Genomic DNA, 16,065 nt, shown 5'->3' with positions numbered 1-16,065 from the left:
ATTGTCGTTGCTGGTGATAGCTGTAAAAATGTCTGGATATTGGTTTTTTTTGAACTTAAGATTTTTGACTTACCAGTGAAAAAAAATATCAGTAGACCGAAATGCGGCTGCCCCAATATTTTTCTTGAATTGATTTGTTTGGATGCTATGCTTATGGATCGATTCCATCTGATTTGTGTTACTGTTTGCATTTCGGGTTTGAGCTTTACAGTTTTGAAAGGAAATGAAGTGAAATCGGAAACAAAAACAGCAATTTTCCTCAATAATCTGGACATGCGCTCACTCTAGCATTAATTGTTAAATTGACAAAGTTCAAAGAAGAGAGTAAGATCGACAGATCACCAAAAACATAGCGGAGATGGTTGCGATTACCCTTTGGTTTGGGGTCACACAAACATATTACCACTAAATATACTTTGCAAAATGCACGACTTAATTAAGCACAATTAGCTGTAAAACGCGTCATTATCAAATCGAAACAATGAGCCTCCAAAATAAATACTTGGAACAAACGTTCTCAACTTAGAACAGAAGGTTGGAACGAACGTTCTCAACTTGGAACAGAAGGTTTCTGATATCACCAGGTCGTCAGCACAAACGCATACGCGACTTTATATTTAACTACGTTATGAGAAAACAATAAACACACCTGAACTGAGTTGAAACCTTTATGCGCATTCAAAAAATGAAACAAAGAAAAGAAACGGTCACGAGGAGGCACACGCAGTTTGCTCCTGTCCAAACTATAACGAATGCTAAAAACCAAGTGTGGGCATCTGCTGAACCACAACACGCGACAATCCTAAGTCCACCTTCAGCCATCACTCATCACAGTAGCCTGCTGAGGGACTTGATCAGTAACTTCAAATTTTTTCTTGTAGCCTCGTCACCCGTGAATCCCAGAATATCAGAGCTTATATTCTGCAAAGGTGGATGAGTTGTAGAAAAATTAAACAAGAAAACAGATACGTGTGATAAATACATTTAACTCTAAAGATAAGAAGAAAAACAAGCCACAGAATATGGAGAAAAAAGAAAGAAAAATATGTAGGTGCTTGGCAACTAGGATCACCTCAATATTCTTCAAGGTGAAAATCAAACTGTATACGGATTTCTGAATCAGTTCTGTATTCTCAGGAGTCATAACAGCTGAATGCACCCTTCTGCAGAAAATGATATTGGAAAATCAAACGATTTGGGATATTTTAAAAGGTCATCATAAAACTAACTCAATAAACCATATGACCAGAATCTCTGCAGTCTGAACACTAAAATCTAAAATTTTCAAAGAACAGCCCAAACAACCACAGTCAGCATCTAAGGCTGCTGGGAATGATTCTAATTTCTAGCGGAGGTGCTTTTACAAGAAGTGCTTTTTTCCGAAACACATAAATTATTATTACAAATGTATAATAGCTTCCTATGAATGCACTTGTACTTCCCAAAAACAATTTTAATTATTTCTACTAATAGCTCGATAATACACTTTCATCTTGGATTCCAAACTCCAGATTACAGGGAGAGTGTTGATGATAATGAACTTGTAGGGAAGCACTGTGAGTGTTATGAGTAGATGTCATTGCTCAATGATGGTAACAAAGACTGAATAATGCAGTGTGTGAAGGGATAATGAAATCAGCTGTGGCAGGCAAGTAGGCAAGTGGTGATGGTGGACAAGATTGAAAGTGAATGAAGACTCTACAACATAGTGGTATAAATTAAAAGAAGGAAACTTTAATGAAAAGCTCTCAATACTGTTCACTTTAACAAAAAGCCACATTTTTACACTAAAAAATCAATCATGGTACTATTCACTTTACCCTTTATTTCATCCTTATCGTTAAAACTCAAAGTTTTCAAGCCCTTTTCATTAGTTTTCCTTCAAAAGAATGCATGTCTATTGGGTACAGAGAAATCACAATGCAGCAGAACACTATTAGAAAAACTGTCAGGGCAGCCTCTTTAACTTCTTACTGTGTACCATGACACTGATAATATACTGTTCATGTTCTAGTATCCGTAAACATGATGAGAGTGTACGAAATTAGAGAATTACCCAGCGTTGTCCAGAACCAATTATCCTAGAACACCCAAACAAACATCACCACAAAGATGAACACACATAATTACTAAATATATATAGTGAGCTAACTACCATGGAAATAAATATGAAAAATAAGAACCCAGTCACGTCTTAATGGCATGTATTTCAACTCCTGCAACAGACACCAAAGAATGTTCTAAACTATCTATATGAAAAGCCCTCAAACAGAGGTTGTCCATATTGTTGAGATTGTGAATCCCACAAATCGGGGAACTATTCCTAATAGTTTAAACCATCTTGAACCTCTCCACCAAGTTCCAATAGGTTTTGCGTTGGATCTCACATTCTAACATGTAGGAGACTATAAAAGATAGATGATGAAGATTAATGAGTTTCTTATCAATACAGATTAAAATTCACCTCAAATCTTCCGAGGCTTGCGTAACGCTTCTGGTCAAACTATCAACCTCCTTCAGCAACCCACTATCACGAAACTCAGCCAGCAAAGGTTGAACATCTTCAGCCATGGCTTGGATCTGAGAGATCACTACATCAAAGCCAAATACTTGTGCATGAGAACATATTGAATGTATAGTAAAAATATGAATTAACTTGAAATTGTAAGAAGCAAGTGAACATCCAGTGTACACCAATGCATATGGGTGGACAGACAGGCACGCATACTGATTGATATACAAATGCAACATAGGTGATTTATAGCTTCTGCAGAATGGCTGTTCTAACCATTGTTGTGTTTACCAAATTGACACCAATTCCAGCGCATAAAATCAGAAAATACTGCCATGATGTAACCAATCGTGTCTAGACAAATGGGCACCAGCAACAAGAGAATATATAAGAAGATCCATATAGGAGTTCCAAATTGGCTCGAACTGGAACACAAAACAAGTTAAAGTGTTCTACAATCTAAAATTTGAAGCTATGTACGAATACTTTTCTACATAACACACATAAAGGATTGTTGTATGCCAATAGATGGTTTTCATATTGTTCCCTGTATCTGTATTGTTCTCTTTTTTTTTAATCAAATTATGTTTCTTATGAGAAGAGATATTCTAGTAACCTAAAAGGGGCAAATTATGTTTACTTTTAATGCCAACAGAAGTCTACCTGTGTAAAAAACAAATTCATGCCTTGAAAACTTAAATTCAATTAATCAATGAGAATCTATAACTCCAAACAATTCTTCCAAAAACCCTCATAGTTTCACAAATGACTCAGAATCCTGATTTGAAATCGTTTGAAAATTAGTATAAAGTGTTAGATAAATGAAATGAGATGACAAATTACAAAAAATTCGATTTTTTTAATCTTAAAGGCAAAAACAGCATGAATACACGCCACAAAGGTAACCAATTCAAACATATATATTTGCATGTATCTTCCTATCTGTGAACCACCCGTTGCAAACAAACTTTGGTATCTGTGCAGTAATTTTACAGGTAACTTCAACTTTTATTCAACAGATCAGACCAAAAGAAAAAAAAGAAACTTTATTTAATAGATATGCAGCCTCAGGATATGTAAACCCTATTGCAGTTGCCATTGTTATATATAAATGATGTCTTCCAGGACCTTCCACAAATGCACAGTTGTGCCAGAGGAAAACCTAATCATTGTCTTGTGCCAAACGGCTGATGGAAGTCCCTACACTTTTTGCCCTTCCAATTTTGAAGCAAATAGATTCTGGAACAAATAGGTCCTCGTCCAAGATTGATAAAAATATGTAAATGAATGGCCCTAATTATCCTAATCAGCATAGATAATTCTCAACTAAAGAAGAAAACATAAAGAAAACATAAAGGGGCACATCACACCTTTATAAGCAGTGGCTTTGCCTCTTCTATCATGGAAGCAACTCGTTCAGCAAGCGAATAAGTGTTAGCTATACCAATCTCCTCCACTTCACGTCCAAGACGAGTAAATATACCTACCAATGCATCTAAACTCACACCTTGATGTCCTCTCATCTTTTGCCTATCGCATACAATCAGACCTTCTTTGCCACATTCAGGATGAAGAGGCCCAACTGAAATATTTGGAAGTGGGTCTCTAGGTGTAATGTCAATTCTAGTTTCCATGAGAAGACCCGACTGGTTTACCTCAATCAGTGCATTTCGAGGTATGACAGTTTTATCATCTTCAACCTAAAAAAACAGTAATCTCATTAAGGTCAAAAAACTAATACTGTATTTTCATTCAGCATTGGATTATTATGACACTGAAGCATACCTCAACAACAGCTTCAATACTTTCCAAGGAAGAGTTAACACGGATAACATTGCCTACAGTGACCCCTCTAATCCTCACTGGCGTTCCAGTGGATATTCCGCAAGCTTCGGTGAACTCAAACACAGCAAAGTACTTCCTGAATTTAGACCTCAATTGATACCCCCGTAACCAAGCCAAACTGAGTGCAACGAGAACTGCACCTGAAACTAGAAACAATCCTACCCCACCTTCCCATATACTTTTACGACCAAACCCAAAGTCACTCAACGGTCGTAATGTTTGCCTCCAAATAGTCCGAGGGACATCCAAAACAACTGCAAGTGGATTCTTTTTCTCAGAAGAAGAGGAGGGTTGTTGGCTATGTCCTGTCTCTGCCGATGTAGCTCTTATCCGGGTTGCTTTTGTTGGTGATCTGGAAGGAAGATAAGGCAAACTATTTGAAGAACTGCGTGACAAAGACAACACCGTGGGGCATGTGGAGACTTGGATCAACGAATTCCCTATCATCTTTTGATATATAACCTAGAAAAGACACACTCCAGCAGTAACTACAAGTAGCACTTAACGCCCGATATCGGATTGGGTACAACCTAGAACAATGTAGAAATGGGGTTTACGTACACATGAAGCTAAGTGCTGAAAATTGGAAGCAAATTATAAACCCTAGAAGAAAAAAAAAAAAAAACAAGGGTCAGCATCAAAATCCTCAATCCCACAAATTGGAAATCCTAGATTTCTAGTAAGATAACAGAAAATTAAACTAATCAAATCGAAATTCTAAACATCAAGATGCCAAAACATAAACCCTAAAAAAAAAAAAACAAAAGTCACCTGCATAATTTTCTTCTTTTTTTAAAAAAAATTCCCATACTTTCTCAGTAACCAAACAGCAAATAGGGTATAAAAACAGAATAAAGTATGTATATAAGAATCAAAGCATGAGGGGGTGAAGAGAAGCGAATACCTTGAGGTAAGGACTTGGGGAATCGGAGAATCGACGGTGTGTGGCGTCCCGGGAGATTTCTGACATGGAAGAAGCACAGCACACAGGGTAAGGGAGACGGGAGGGACGACTACGACTACCTTGTCTCTTTGGAGAAGTAGAGGTACGGCTCCACCGGGACTTTTCGGTACCCGAAGATACAGAACATTTAATCTGAACCGTTTAAAATCATCTAAAGTCTAGGGTAGTGTCACGTATTTAATGACTATACTTTCTGCAATCTTTCCCTCTCTCCTCTTCGATGTGCAATTGCGCACCAAGCCGCCACCCCGCCCCACCTCACCGCCCAGACCTGTAAACGGGCTAATTTTATTGAGTTTGGGTCGGTTTTAATCTGACTCATGAAGTTGACTAGCTACTTTAATTTAACTTGTTAAACTAACTGATTATCTAAGTTTAATTTGTTAAGTTAATGGATCACTTCCTGAATATCCATTAACAATTTTTTTTTTTTAATATTTCACTTAAACACAATCTGTTAAGTTAATAAATCAACCAAATCTAACCCGTTAAGCTAATAGATCACCTGTTAACAATTTTTCTGCTTTATCTGACTCATGAAGTTAACGAGTTACTTTAATTTAACCTGTTAAGTTAATAGATTATCTAAATTTAACTTGTTAAGTTAATGGGTCACCTCGTGAATATCTATTAACAATTTTTTTTTGTTTTTTTTTAATATTTCATTCAAACACAATCTGTTAAGCTAATAAATTAACCAATCTAACCCATTAAGCTAATAGATCACCTGTTAAAACCCGTTAACAATTTTTCTGCTTTATTTTAAATATTTCACTAAAAATTTAGAAGTATGAATTTAGTAGTATAGAAAACACTTCAACCTCTCGACGTCGTCGTTTTGAAGCCTGATCACCCACGTGCATCGGTCCGTCAAAGATACCAATTTCTCCTTTCATTACACCCCTATCACATGTCTGAAGAAATGACCGACTCAACAACTTGTTTCTACTGTAGTAAATTGCATGTACACCCTCAATTAATGGGTGTTAATAGGTTTCAAGTAGACTCAAAATGACCCGCTATTTAATGGGATAGGTTTATCTGTTAACGATCTGATTCATTAAGCATTCGCTAAAATGCTAATTTTAACCAAGTGGGTTAAGTCAAGTTAGCGGGTTGATCTAACATACCAGGTCTACGTATAGGTGATATAATGATATTTTTGCATATGAAGTGCGTCTGTTTTGTTAACCCTAAATATTTGCAAAAGAGAGAAAAATTTAGCTAAAGAATGTAGTGAAATGAGAGTGATTAATCTCTCTGTTTATATCTTATATGATATCAATTTCCAGGAAAACGTACCAGAAATTTGGACTAAAAAGTTTGTATAGGGAAAAATGAAAAAGCATGGAGATAAAAGTTCAAGAGTCTTTGAAGCTACATGCATAGCCAACTACGGAAGAAGAGTCTTCTATAACAACGCTTCCAAATTCTAATGATAATATAGAATTGAAGGAATTAAAAATCATGCAAATTGGACTTCGCTGGATCATTTTATCATACACTTTGTGGGCGTGGTGTTTTGAGTTTGCTACGTGCAATTAAGAAGCAAGGGATCCCATCAGCTGTTGTGAAGTCAGAAACTATGAAAGGGCGAAATGTCACGCTCTGGTCTCGAGATATATATGAAAGCGGACATACTGGCTTTGTAACATCAATACCATTGAACAACATGCAATAATATGAACAATAAAACACTACAATTAATTTGGGGGGAATCAAATAAAACACTATAATTAAGGGAGTTTTAACGAAACACTTCCGGTACTGTTCACTTTTAACGAAAATGGTATTTTTACTTTAAAAAGTCACTCCTGATACCATTCACTTACAACACCTTTTATCATTTTGATTAAAACTCAAAGTTTTCAAACTTTTTTCATTAATTTTCTTTATAATTAATACTTCAACTGAATAACATAACATGCGGTGGGATCTCTCCCATAGTTCAGCAAAATACACATAAACCTAAGCTAAAGGTACAATGCTTGTAGGCTCTCAAAATACATGTATTCCAAAATATAGACAAAGTAAAGGTACAATGTCTAAGAATCGTTGTATCAATAACTTATCAATTAATCGTTTGATTCTCAAGTAACTTATTATTTAAGTGTTGACTACAAAAATTACAAAACCTACGTGGCGCGCAGGCCGAGTAACTAATGAGCTAACTACGTCCTTCGGTTGAATGCGGGGCGTGCCAACTCGTCGGCCGAGCTCGGCCGAGGAGTAAAATGTGATGTTGTCGCGTTGGGTGCGCTATTGACTTCTGTATCTTGCGATTGCGACCGAGGAAGGAACGCTCTCGGCCTCTGGGTTCTATAGCCTGAAGACAAGGCTACTAATTCTACGGAGTTCACAAGTCGTCGAACCCTGATTCGGTCACTGTGATTATATTCGTAAGAGTATAAGCACGCCGAATCGAGACCAAACTATATGGGCATAGGTACTCGAATGTGATGTATGTCTTGATGGTAAACGTAGTTCGGTCGTCGGAATGCCGAACCCTGAAACTTACTTGCGAGTATCCAATCATAAACTCACTCGGCGTCCAATACGCCGAGCAATGCAATTCGTAACACCCAACTATGCCGAAAAGGCTTAGTCAGATGACCTCTACCAACAAAGGTTCGAAAACCCTTCTCGGCCGAGACTTAGATAGATAATCGGTCGACCTCGACGCAGTGCTGTTTATCCAAACTGAAGGTGTTTCTCGGTCCGCTGATTCTGCGGCAGCAGTGCTGTTTATCCAAACTGAAGGTGCTCACCGGTTGCTTCCACAGTGCTGTTTATCCAAACTGAAGGTGTGTCGGCAGGAAAAGAAAAGGAAAAATCTCAAGGTGTTTGAGAGGTTTTGCGCAGGGCAATGTGTGCTGATGTGAAGGGTTTTTTATATTGCGTATTTCTTGTATTTATAGCACCTCGCTCCTTGAATCCCATTCTGATTTGGATTGGGAGTCCTTGTCCCATTCACCTTTAACTCGAACAATCCTAGTCCTACTGGATTCTGAATTCTCCTTTTGAGGCTTTATATCCTTTGCCGGTCGAGAATCCTGGTCGCACCAGGATTCCTCGACCTTTCCTCATTCATCTGGTACTACTTAAGATAGGATCTGGCCGACCCTGCCAGCTGGTCCGGGTTTCATTATGTGGCCCATAGCAGTGGTCATTACCTGGGCCGAGCACATCTTGCTGCTCGGCCCAATCATAATATTTTGGGCCCAAACATTAAGTGACTTGATATTCGAGTGATATCAGTCCAATATGATTAGGATAATAGAGCCTTGATTATGATTAACCAATTACATAATTGCTATTCAGTAAAACAACAATTTGATTTAATAGTGATTTGGTACATCTCTTTATTAACTATAATAAACGGTTTTAGAAGAATCCTAATCACTATATATAGTATTTTCCTGCTCTCACAACAAGCGTTCTACTTTAGTGCAAAACCCTAAAGTAATTCGGCTACTCAAAATCTCATCGTACCTTTTAACTCCTATCAACTTGCAATGTCCCCCCGCTTCCCCACCTTAGATGATTCATCGACGTTGTCGATAAACATTTCACACACACAAAAAGGAGGGAATAAAACATGTCGACAATAATTTTGAGATTTTTTCCCTTGCGTTCAAGTCGAAGAAAGTCCTAATGCGGACTAAATCATCACAAAATCTGCAAAATCGGCAGGCTATAAATTATTTGATTAGAAAGATGCACACCGGGTTGAAGTAGTCTAAAATAAAAGTGTCCACTACTTCGACGGCATCAAATTACAGTGAATTTAGACCATCTCAAATTAGAGGACTTGCGCCATTACAAATATCAAATTAGTAGATGCGAATCACTTTCAATTAATGAGCTAAATTCCCGGTCATTCTCAAATTGACAAAATGGCACAAAGTTGCTCCAAAAGTCAAGTGGCACAAAGCCGGCCCAAAATCAAATTGGAACTACATGTGGTTTGTGAAGGAAAAATTTGGCTAAACTAAGATTATTTGAGCAACTTACATTGAGCATTTAACAATTAAAGAACGGAAGCTAGTACATATACACTCAAAAACAAATCTTAATCATGAAATCCATAGCCTAGTAGTGTGGTGAAACAAGACTCAATCCAAATTGAAGAGGAAAAGGAAGAGCTCTCATTATAACTTTGTAGATTCCTCTTTGCATAAGCAAAGGCTACTCACCCATGAGATGACCTTCATTCCTTGCTTATTAGCCTCTAGGCTCTTTGGATTTGGGTAAGGAATAGTGTCTCCAAAGTTCCCAATAGAGGGAACCTCTAAGGTGAGGTGTGAAAGGAGATGAGTGACTTGGCGAGGATTTGATGCCAGTAAAATTCTCCCTAAGCGCTGGCCTCCAAGAGAGAAAAGAGATAGTTGTGTTTTCTCCATTTCCCTCACAAACCCTAAATGAGCTTAAGGCTATAACTCCCCTTTTGTAGTCCCTTGCATTCAACAAAAAGGAAAAACCCTAAGCTCTCTCTATATGGACAGCCATATATAGTTATTGGGCCTTTGGGCCCTTTACGTTTTCATACAACTTAATGGACTTGACGGTTCAAAGTCATTGGGTCTTGAATCCCAAAACTAATTCAAGATCTTATACATACTTATTCGTTTGATTAATTAATCCTAGCCATAAATTAAACCATTTAATTGTACTTACTCAACTATGTTGTATTCTTCAATCTCTACCTTACACGGTGTACAATCTATTAGGTTTTAATTTGAAAGAATTTGGTTTGACTCTCATAGTCCCGTTGTGGCGAAAAAGACTCATTCAATGAGCGAGACAAAGGGCTACTAGATCTCTTACTAATCAATTATGAATTAAAACTTACTTTTCAATTCTCCTTTAATGAAGATTAATGATTGCTAATCTTCAGGGTTTCCACAAGCCATGAGTGACACTTAGCAGTATGTCATGGCTACCTAAGCTAAGCAGAAAATGTGGAGAACCTATTTAGTTGGAATTGCAATGCAATACAGTCCTTATCTATCTCAATCATTGTTTGTTGATAGTTTATTCATGTCTACTATACAATGTGATCCTCTTGCCTATATGATTACTGTGAATGTGATTTGGAGTGTACTCTTCCTAAATCATATTCATGTGCTCTAGACAAAGACTCTTAAATAATATCATAGGGTATTCTCCTTCAGCAGTTTGAAGGTTAGAATAAATCAGTGATCCCAATAATGCACAGAGCAAACCATGAGGTTATGACGCATCCTCAAATGGTCAAAGACATAACCACAAGACAATTGTGGTGTCTCAAGTCAAATGTTTACTGTGCATTACCCCAACTAGTGAGTTCTCATATATGACATGAGTACGGAACTCTTATTTGATAGTGTTTAGTGAACTTACTCTCTATTTGAGCAGCTACATACTTGTCTTTATATCTATCACACCAATGACTCGAGACTAGTCATTCCTATGAAGATAATGTCATACTATGTACTGATCTTATTGAATTGTCATGCCCAATTGACAATCCTATGAGCAGGAATGTTTATGATATGTGTGAGAAAGAACGGCTTTATTACATATTCTTTGGACTAATTATTTGAGTGTATAACATTTAATGAGACGACTTTAAACAATATCTCTGCCATTAGATTAAACTGAATTAGCTTAATATGTGAACATCTGTAAAGTATCATCTCATAATTGACCTTTAAGACACATTTCCGACAGTTTGATCTCTCCCAAAATTAGACTGCAAATCCATCCATTAAATAAATAAATCCAAATTCACAAAATTCAACCGAAACAGAATTCCTAGCTCACCCTCACCAGATTCGCCTCCAAACACTACAAAAACCATATCCAAATGACCATCCAAAATGCCACCCAGATCCCATTACAGGTTGGCAGTGATTCCCCTCAAAGGAATACGTAGGCAACTTGAGATTTGTTCCAATTACTTGTGCAGCTACGAACCAAACAAACCACCATTCCCCTAAATAAACGTTTCTTCATAATTTTAACCAAAGGGTTTTTTTTTTTTTTTTTTTTTTTTTTTTGTAATTTAATATAAGAGTTGTACTTAAGAAATTATTTTTAACCTTAAATGGGTCCGCACTTAAATAATATAACTCTATTCTCTTCGGATAGCGGTGAAATTGTGTTGGAAGAAGTTTTTGTCAACACTTCGCATATTTGCCAAGAAAGAAGGAGAGAATCTTACCGATTAAGGTGTCATAAACTATTTTTTCACAACATCCCTCATAGATCCAATCTAAACAATTAAGCCTTATTATTTGAGACATTTTATTTGAATATTTATAAGGGTCTGTTCGTCAACGTTTCGCAAAACCGTTTTAATTAAGAAATGCATATGAGAATATTAGGAAAAACAAAAAAAACAAAACAAAACTTGATCACCTAAACAATATTGGCTATGGATTTCATTTGCTGGTACAGAGAAATAAAGGAAATGAAAAACTCAAAAGATGGAAAGTTTTTTTATTGATTTCATATTAGTTAAGACATTATCAAGACTTGTATAGAACTTTAATCCCTTGAATGTCGTCGTCATGCAAAGTCAGCTTGGTGGCTCCAGAAGATATGTAAGGGTACATGATGGCTCCCTCAACTGAGCTATGCCCTAGTCCAAGAAGGTGTCCGATCTCATGCAAAGCCACCGTCTCCAAGTCGTAATAACCTTCCAAAGCACCCACAGACCATGGCTCGTCGGCGTCGTAGTGGAATCTTCCATTCGTTGGAGCATAAGCATGGGCCAAAACCCCACCTTCCCCATCAAATGGGCTCCCATCTCCATGATCGCTGTATTCGAAACTAATCTTGATGTCCGCCCTTTTGTAGTTTCTGGAACGACTAAATCTGAAGTGCGTGTTTGACGCCCATGTTCGAAACGCATGTGAAACCGGTCCCATGGCTTCCGTCGGGGTGTTTGGAAGAAATCCATATGTGAGATGATGCTTAGAAGTTGGCCATCTTAGCCTTCCCTTGAAGAAAGAATAGTGAGAGACTGCATGCACACTGGAACCGTGGTTGTGGTGGTCATGGTCGGGGTCATGGTGATGGTGCTTTTTCTTCCCTGATCGCATTGAGCTGGTGCCATTGATGATATCCGCCACACCACAACGAGGCATCATCATCTTTGACACCGTTTCGCCATCCAATGTTCCGGTGGTGTTGAGGTGGTAATTGAGCTGGTATGTCTTGACGGCTAACTCGAGTAGGTTGTCAAAATCATCGTCATTGGCATGAGGGTTGTTCTTGGCATGGGCATAGCTTAAGTAGCCGAATTTTTCGAGGTATAGCTTGAGGTCATGGATGCCTTCAATGTGGTCACCCTTGTGACCCCCCTTCAGATGCTCTAAGAACTCAAACGGAGATGTTGATGAAGTTGCAGAAGAGAGAAGAGAGAAAAGGATGAGAGAGAGGGCTTTTGAGGCCATTTTCACTATTTTTTGAATGTTGCAAACGCCACATATTTGGAGGGCTATTTATAGAGGAGCCTATAAAGCTATAAACTAGTTATCGTAGGGTAGAATATTGTAGCAAGATTAATCTTGCAGTTGCCCTAATCCGATTATATACGTATATTTTACAAATACTAAGATAATGCACAGTAAATTAATTTAAACTACGGAAAATAGAATTCGAACTTAAGTGCAGAGAATTGAGCACATTGCTTGAGTGAATTTGGCTAAATTAAACACAATAATGCATGCATATTATTAATACTAATCAACATGTAATGAATGGTAAAAAATGGACATCATACCGAACAAAAACTAGGGTTCATCTTGTCAAACGATCAAGTGGCAAATAATGGTCAGAGATTGTTCACATGCATGTATGTCCTGGATAATAATATTATTCCCCAATTTGTATTATTTTTTGTGTTAAATTCTAATATTTGTATTTCAGAACTTTATATTTTTTTTTTGTCGCCTGTACATAATGTGTTTCATAATCGCCAACTTGTGTTATTTTACTCTGATAGAATGTTTATTTTTGTTTTTTTTACTCCAAAAACTTGGTTCAGAAATATTTTAGTCTAATAGAATGTTTAAATGTGTTATTTTACTTGAACTAATTGTGTTGATATATATTATTCCCATGTGCTGGATAATATTCCTGAACCAAGTTAATTATGTGTTTATTGTTTGATATAAGGAATCGTGTTTTTGTCGCCTGATTTCATACTTGTCCTCATATGTATGTCTTTAGTGTTTCGGAATATTTATGTGTACTTAAACGTGCTAATACGTAATGGGTTGTTTTATACACACTACATATTTTGTTAACCACACTCCACTGTGCTTAATAAACCTCACATCCATTTTTTAAATTAAAATTTATATTAACACACCCCACTTACTTTCCAATACTACATTCACATCCCATACTCTCTATCAATTATGGATTGAGGGTTTCGTTTTCTATAGATTTTGGATGAGTTCATTTGTCTTTTGATCCGTTGGTTTGAGAGTCTAATGGGATGATTGCAGAAGTGTCACTAGGTGCAGAACATTAGGGGCGTGTTTACCAATCGGGGTTGGAATGTGGAGAAACGGAATTGCACTCCTCGCAAAGTATTATGGCGTTTACCAGCAAGTAAGGAATCAGAAATTATGTAGGCCCACCCAATATCGGGAGTTCAATTCCTTAATATCTCGGAATTAGATTACCTCTATAGGGGTAGTAATTGGACTCCAGGTAGAAGGTTACATCAGGAATCAAAATTTTCCACCCAAAATACCCATTTGCACTCCCTCCCCTTTGTGTGTGTTTCTCTCATAGTAATAATACACCCCATCGTCGAGATCTGGAACGATGCCTCAACGATGACCGTGATTTGGAATAACGAACGCCTAAATCGTCATTTCACAAATTCAATTGAGAGAAAAATTGTGATTTGCAGCGGACCAAAACTTCTACCGAAACCGAATGGAAGGAACGATCTCCTTATCACTTTTGCTCTGTGAAAACTGGTTTTTTTTTTTTTTTTTTTTTTTTTGTTGATGTGATGGGTTGTGATGTCCTCCTGAGATTGGATGGGGGTTCCAGATAAATCCCAGCTGTGGGGTAGGGGGTTCTGAATACTGTGGACTGAGGACCCTGTAATTAGAGACAGAAAATGGAGGAAGAGGAGGAGAAAGAAGAAAGAGAAAATTCAGGCGTGAAGATGTGGGGAAGATGATGATGGGTTTAATGATTTTATTTCCTCTCCTATTTATTTTTTATGTTTTTGTTATTTATCCTATTATATAAATTTAATTAAGAATTTAATTTAATTAATTAGTATGAAAATAATTTATTTATGTAAAGGCAATATAGTAATCAACTTAGTTTTCATTCCGATTAAAGTGAATTAGTAAACAACTTATATGGACTCAATATCATTCCTACTCCGATTCCAGACAGTTTTAGTAAACAACTTCAACAGAAATTTGATTCTGATTCCACTTCATTTCAATTCCTCATCAATCCAATTCCTGCTCAATTCAATTCCTTTCAATTTGATTACGGATTAGTAAACGCACCCTAGGTTTCTCATCAACCATATTGGTTTCCTTTAGTTTCATCTACAAGATACGTAAAACAATTCAATAATTATTACTATCTAAGATTGATGTTGTTCAATTGCCTCGTGATAATATAATTTTTCTTAGGGAGTTTAACAAAACACTCATGGTACTATTCACTTCTAATGAAAAACCATATTTTTACCTTTCCTTGATACTATTCACTACATCTTTATTTGTCTTTTTTCATTAATTCTAATTTTTTTTTTTTTTTTTCACTAGTTTTCTTTTTTCTTAATGATTACAGATTATCTCTTTTAAAATCTTATTAAGTCTAAATAGTTATTTTATAAAAAGGTATGCAAGTTATTTAATAAACAAATTTTTGTAGAGCGTATTCAACAATACATGGAGCATTAATAAAAAAAATCCAAACGTAATTAAGCACATGTAAGTTGAAATTAATCACTAATTATTGTGACTTGTATTAGAACTTATAGCTTAGTCTTAGATAATTAAAATTCATGCCACAGATAACTAGGACAGCTTCTCATTCCTCTTGCTTTCCTCCCTCGCCATGGCTCGGGGTGGAGTGGTTCTATTTGCCGACGGTCACATTCAAAAAAAATTCCATTAAAAAAAAGGGTTATAAAAGCACATTCAGCCCAAATATTTTGGTCTTTACAATGTCAAGTGTTACTTGTTACTGTAAGCAAAAAGAAGTAATTACACTATTTTGATCTATATATATATATACACGTGTCTACCCTTGTAATTACGCTTTTAATCACAAAATAAAATGATAAAAGTGGTGAATTGCTCTAGTTAGTCGCCTTAATTATGCTTAGGTTGTTTGAATCAATGGATACAGATCATCAGTGTCCGATAAACTCTACTATCAAGCATTTCAACAACAAAAAGTCATCACTAGTTTTGTCACCTTATCTTCGCCGCGGATAATTTAACGCAACCAATATGATTTTTTGGTCGTCTTATCCTTAACAGCTACCGATCTTTTTTTGTCGCCTCTTTTGAAAAATTTGGTCGTTGTTTCTTTAAATTATTTTTACAAGGTAATAAATTTGTATTATTTTTAAAAGGTATAAATTATGTTTAAAAAGTATTATTATATTAAAAATAAGATGAATTTGCACAATTACCCCTTGATTTTTTGCAAGTGTGTGTATTTACCACCTGAACCTTTAAATTTTTTTATTTACTACCTA

The 16,065-nt window shown here is 36.5% G+C and overlaps 2 protein-coding genes across 3 annotated transcripts; both read right to left on the bottom strand.

Annotated features, from left to right (window-relative positions):
* Nucleotides 1-412: 412 nt before the first annotated feature.
* On the bottom strand, nucleotides 413-5,510 carry LOC103933222 (protein TRIGALACTOSYLDIACYLGLYCEROL 2, chloroplastic). Of its 2 annotated transcripts, none has more exons than XM_009342890.3 (6): nucleotides 5,262-5,510; nucleotides 4,298-4,960; nucleotides 3,883-4,212; nucleotides 2,465-2,580; nucleotides 1,073-1,163; nucleotides 413-921 (listed from the first exon to the last, which is right to left on the bottom strand). In XM_009342890.3, the coding sequence occupies exons 2-6, from the start codon at nucleotides 4,802-4,804 to the stop codon at nucleotides 829-831; spliced, it is 1,137 nt and encodes a 378-aa protein (XP_009341165.2). In that variant the 5' UTR covers nucleotides 4,805-4,960; nucleotides 5,262-5,510; the 3' UTR covers nucleotides 413-828. The 2 variants fall into 2 exon arrangements, with proteins under 2 accessions (XP_009341165.2, XP_048435799.1); XM_048579842.1 differs by having other exon boundaries at nucleotides 4,298-4,887.
* Nucleotides 5,511-11,833: 6,323 nt separating this feature from the next.
* LOC103933237 (metalloendoproteinase 2-MMP-like) lies at nucleotides 11,834-12,763 on the bottom strand. Its single transcript, XM_018643973.2, has one exon. It carries the CDS (start codon nucleotides 12,761-12,763, stop codon nucleotides 11,834-11,836), a length of 930 nt encoding a protein of 309 aa, XP_018499489.2.
* Between the last annotated feature and the right edge of the window lie 3,302 nt (nucleotides 12,764-16,065).

Source organism: the organism of the source record quoted next, unplaced genomic scaffold (assembly GCF_019419815.1).
Source record: "Pyrus x bretschneideri cultivar Hongxiangsu unplaced genomic scaffold, Pyrus_bretschneideri_v1 Contig14, whole genome shotgun sequence".
Classification (NCBI taxonomy): Eukaryota; Viridiplantae; Streptophyta; class Magnoliopsida; order Rosales; family Rosaceae; genus Pyrus; species Pyrus x bretschneideri.
Note: the sequence above shows the minus strand (reverse complement) of the source record. Positions and strands in the feature narration are given on the sequence as shown.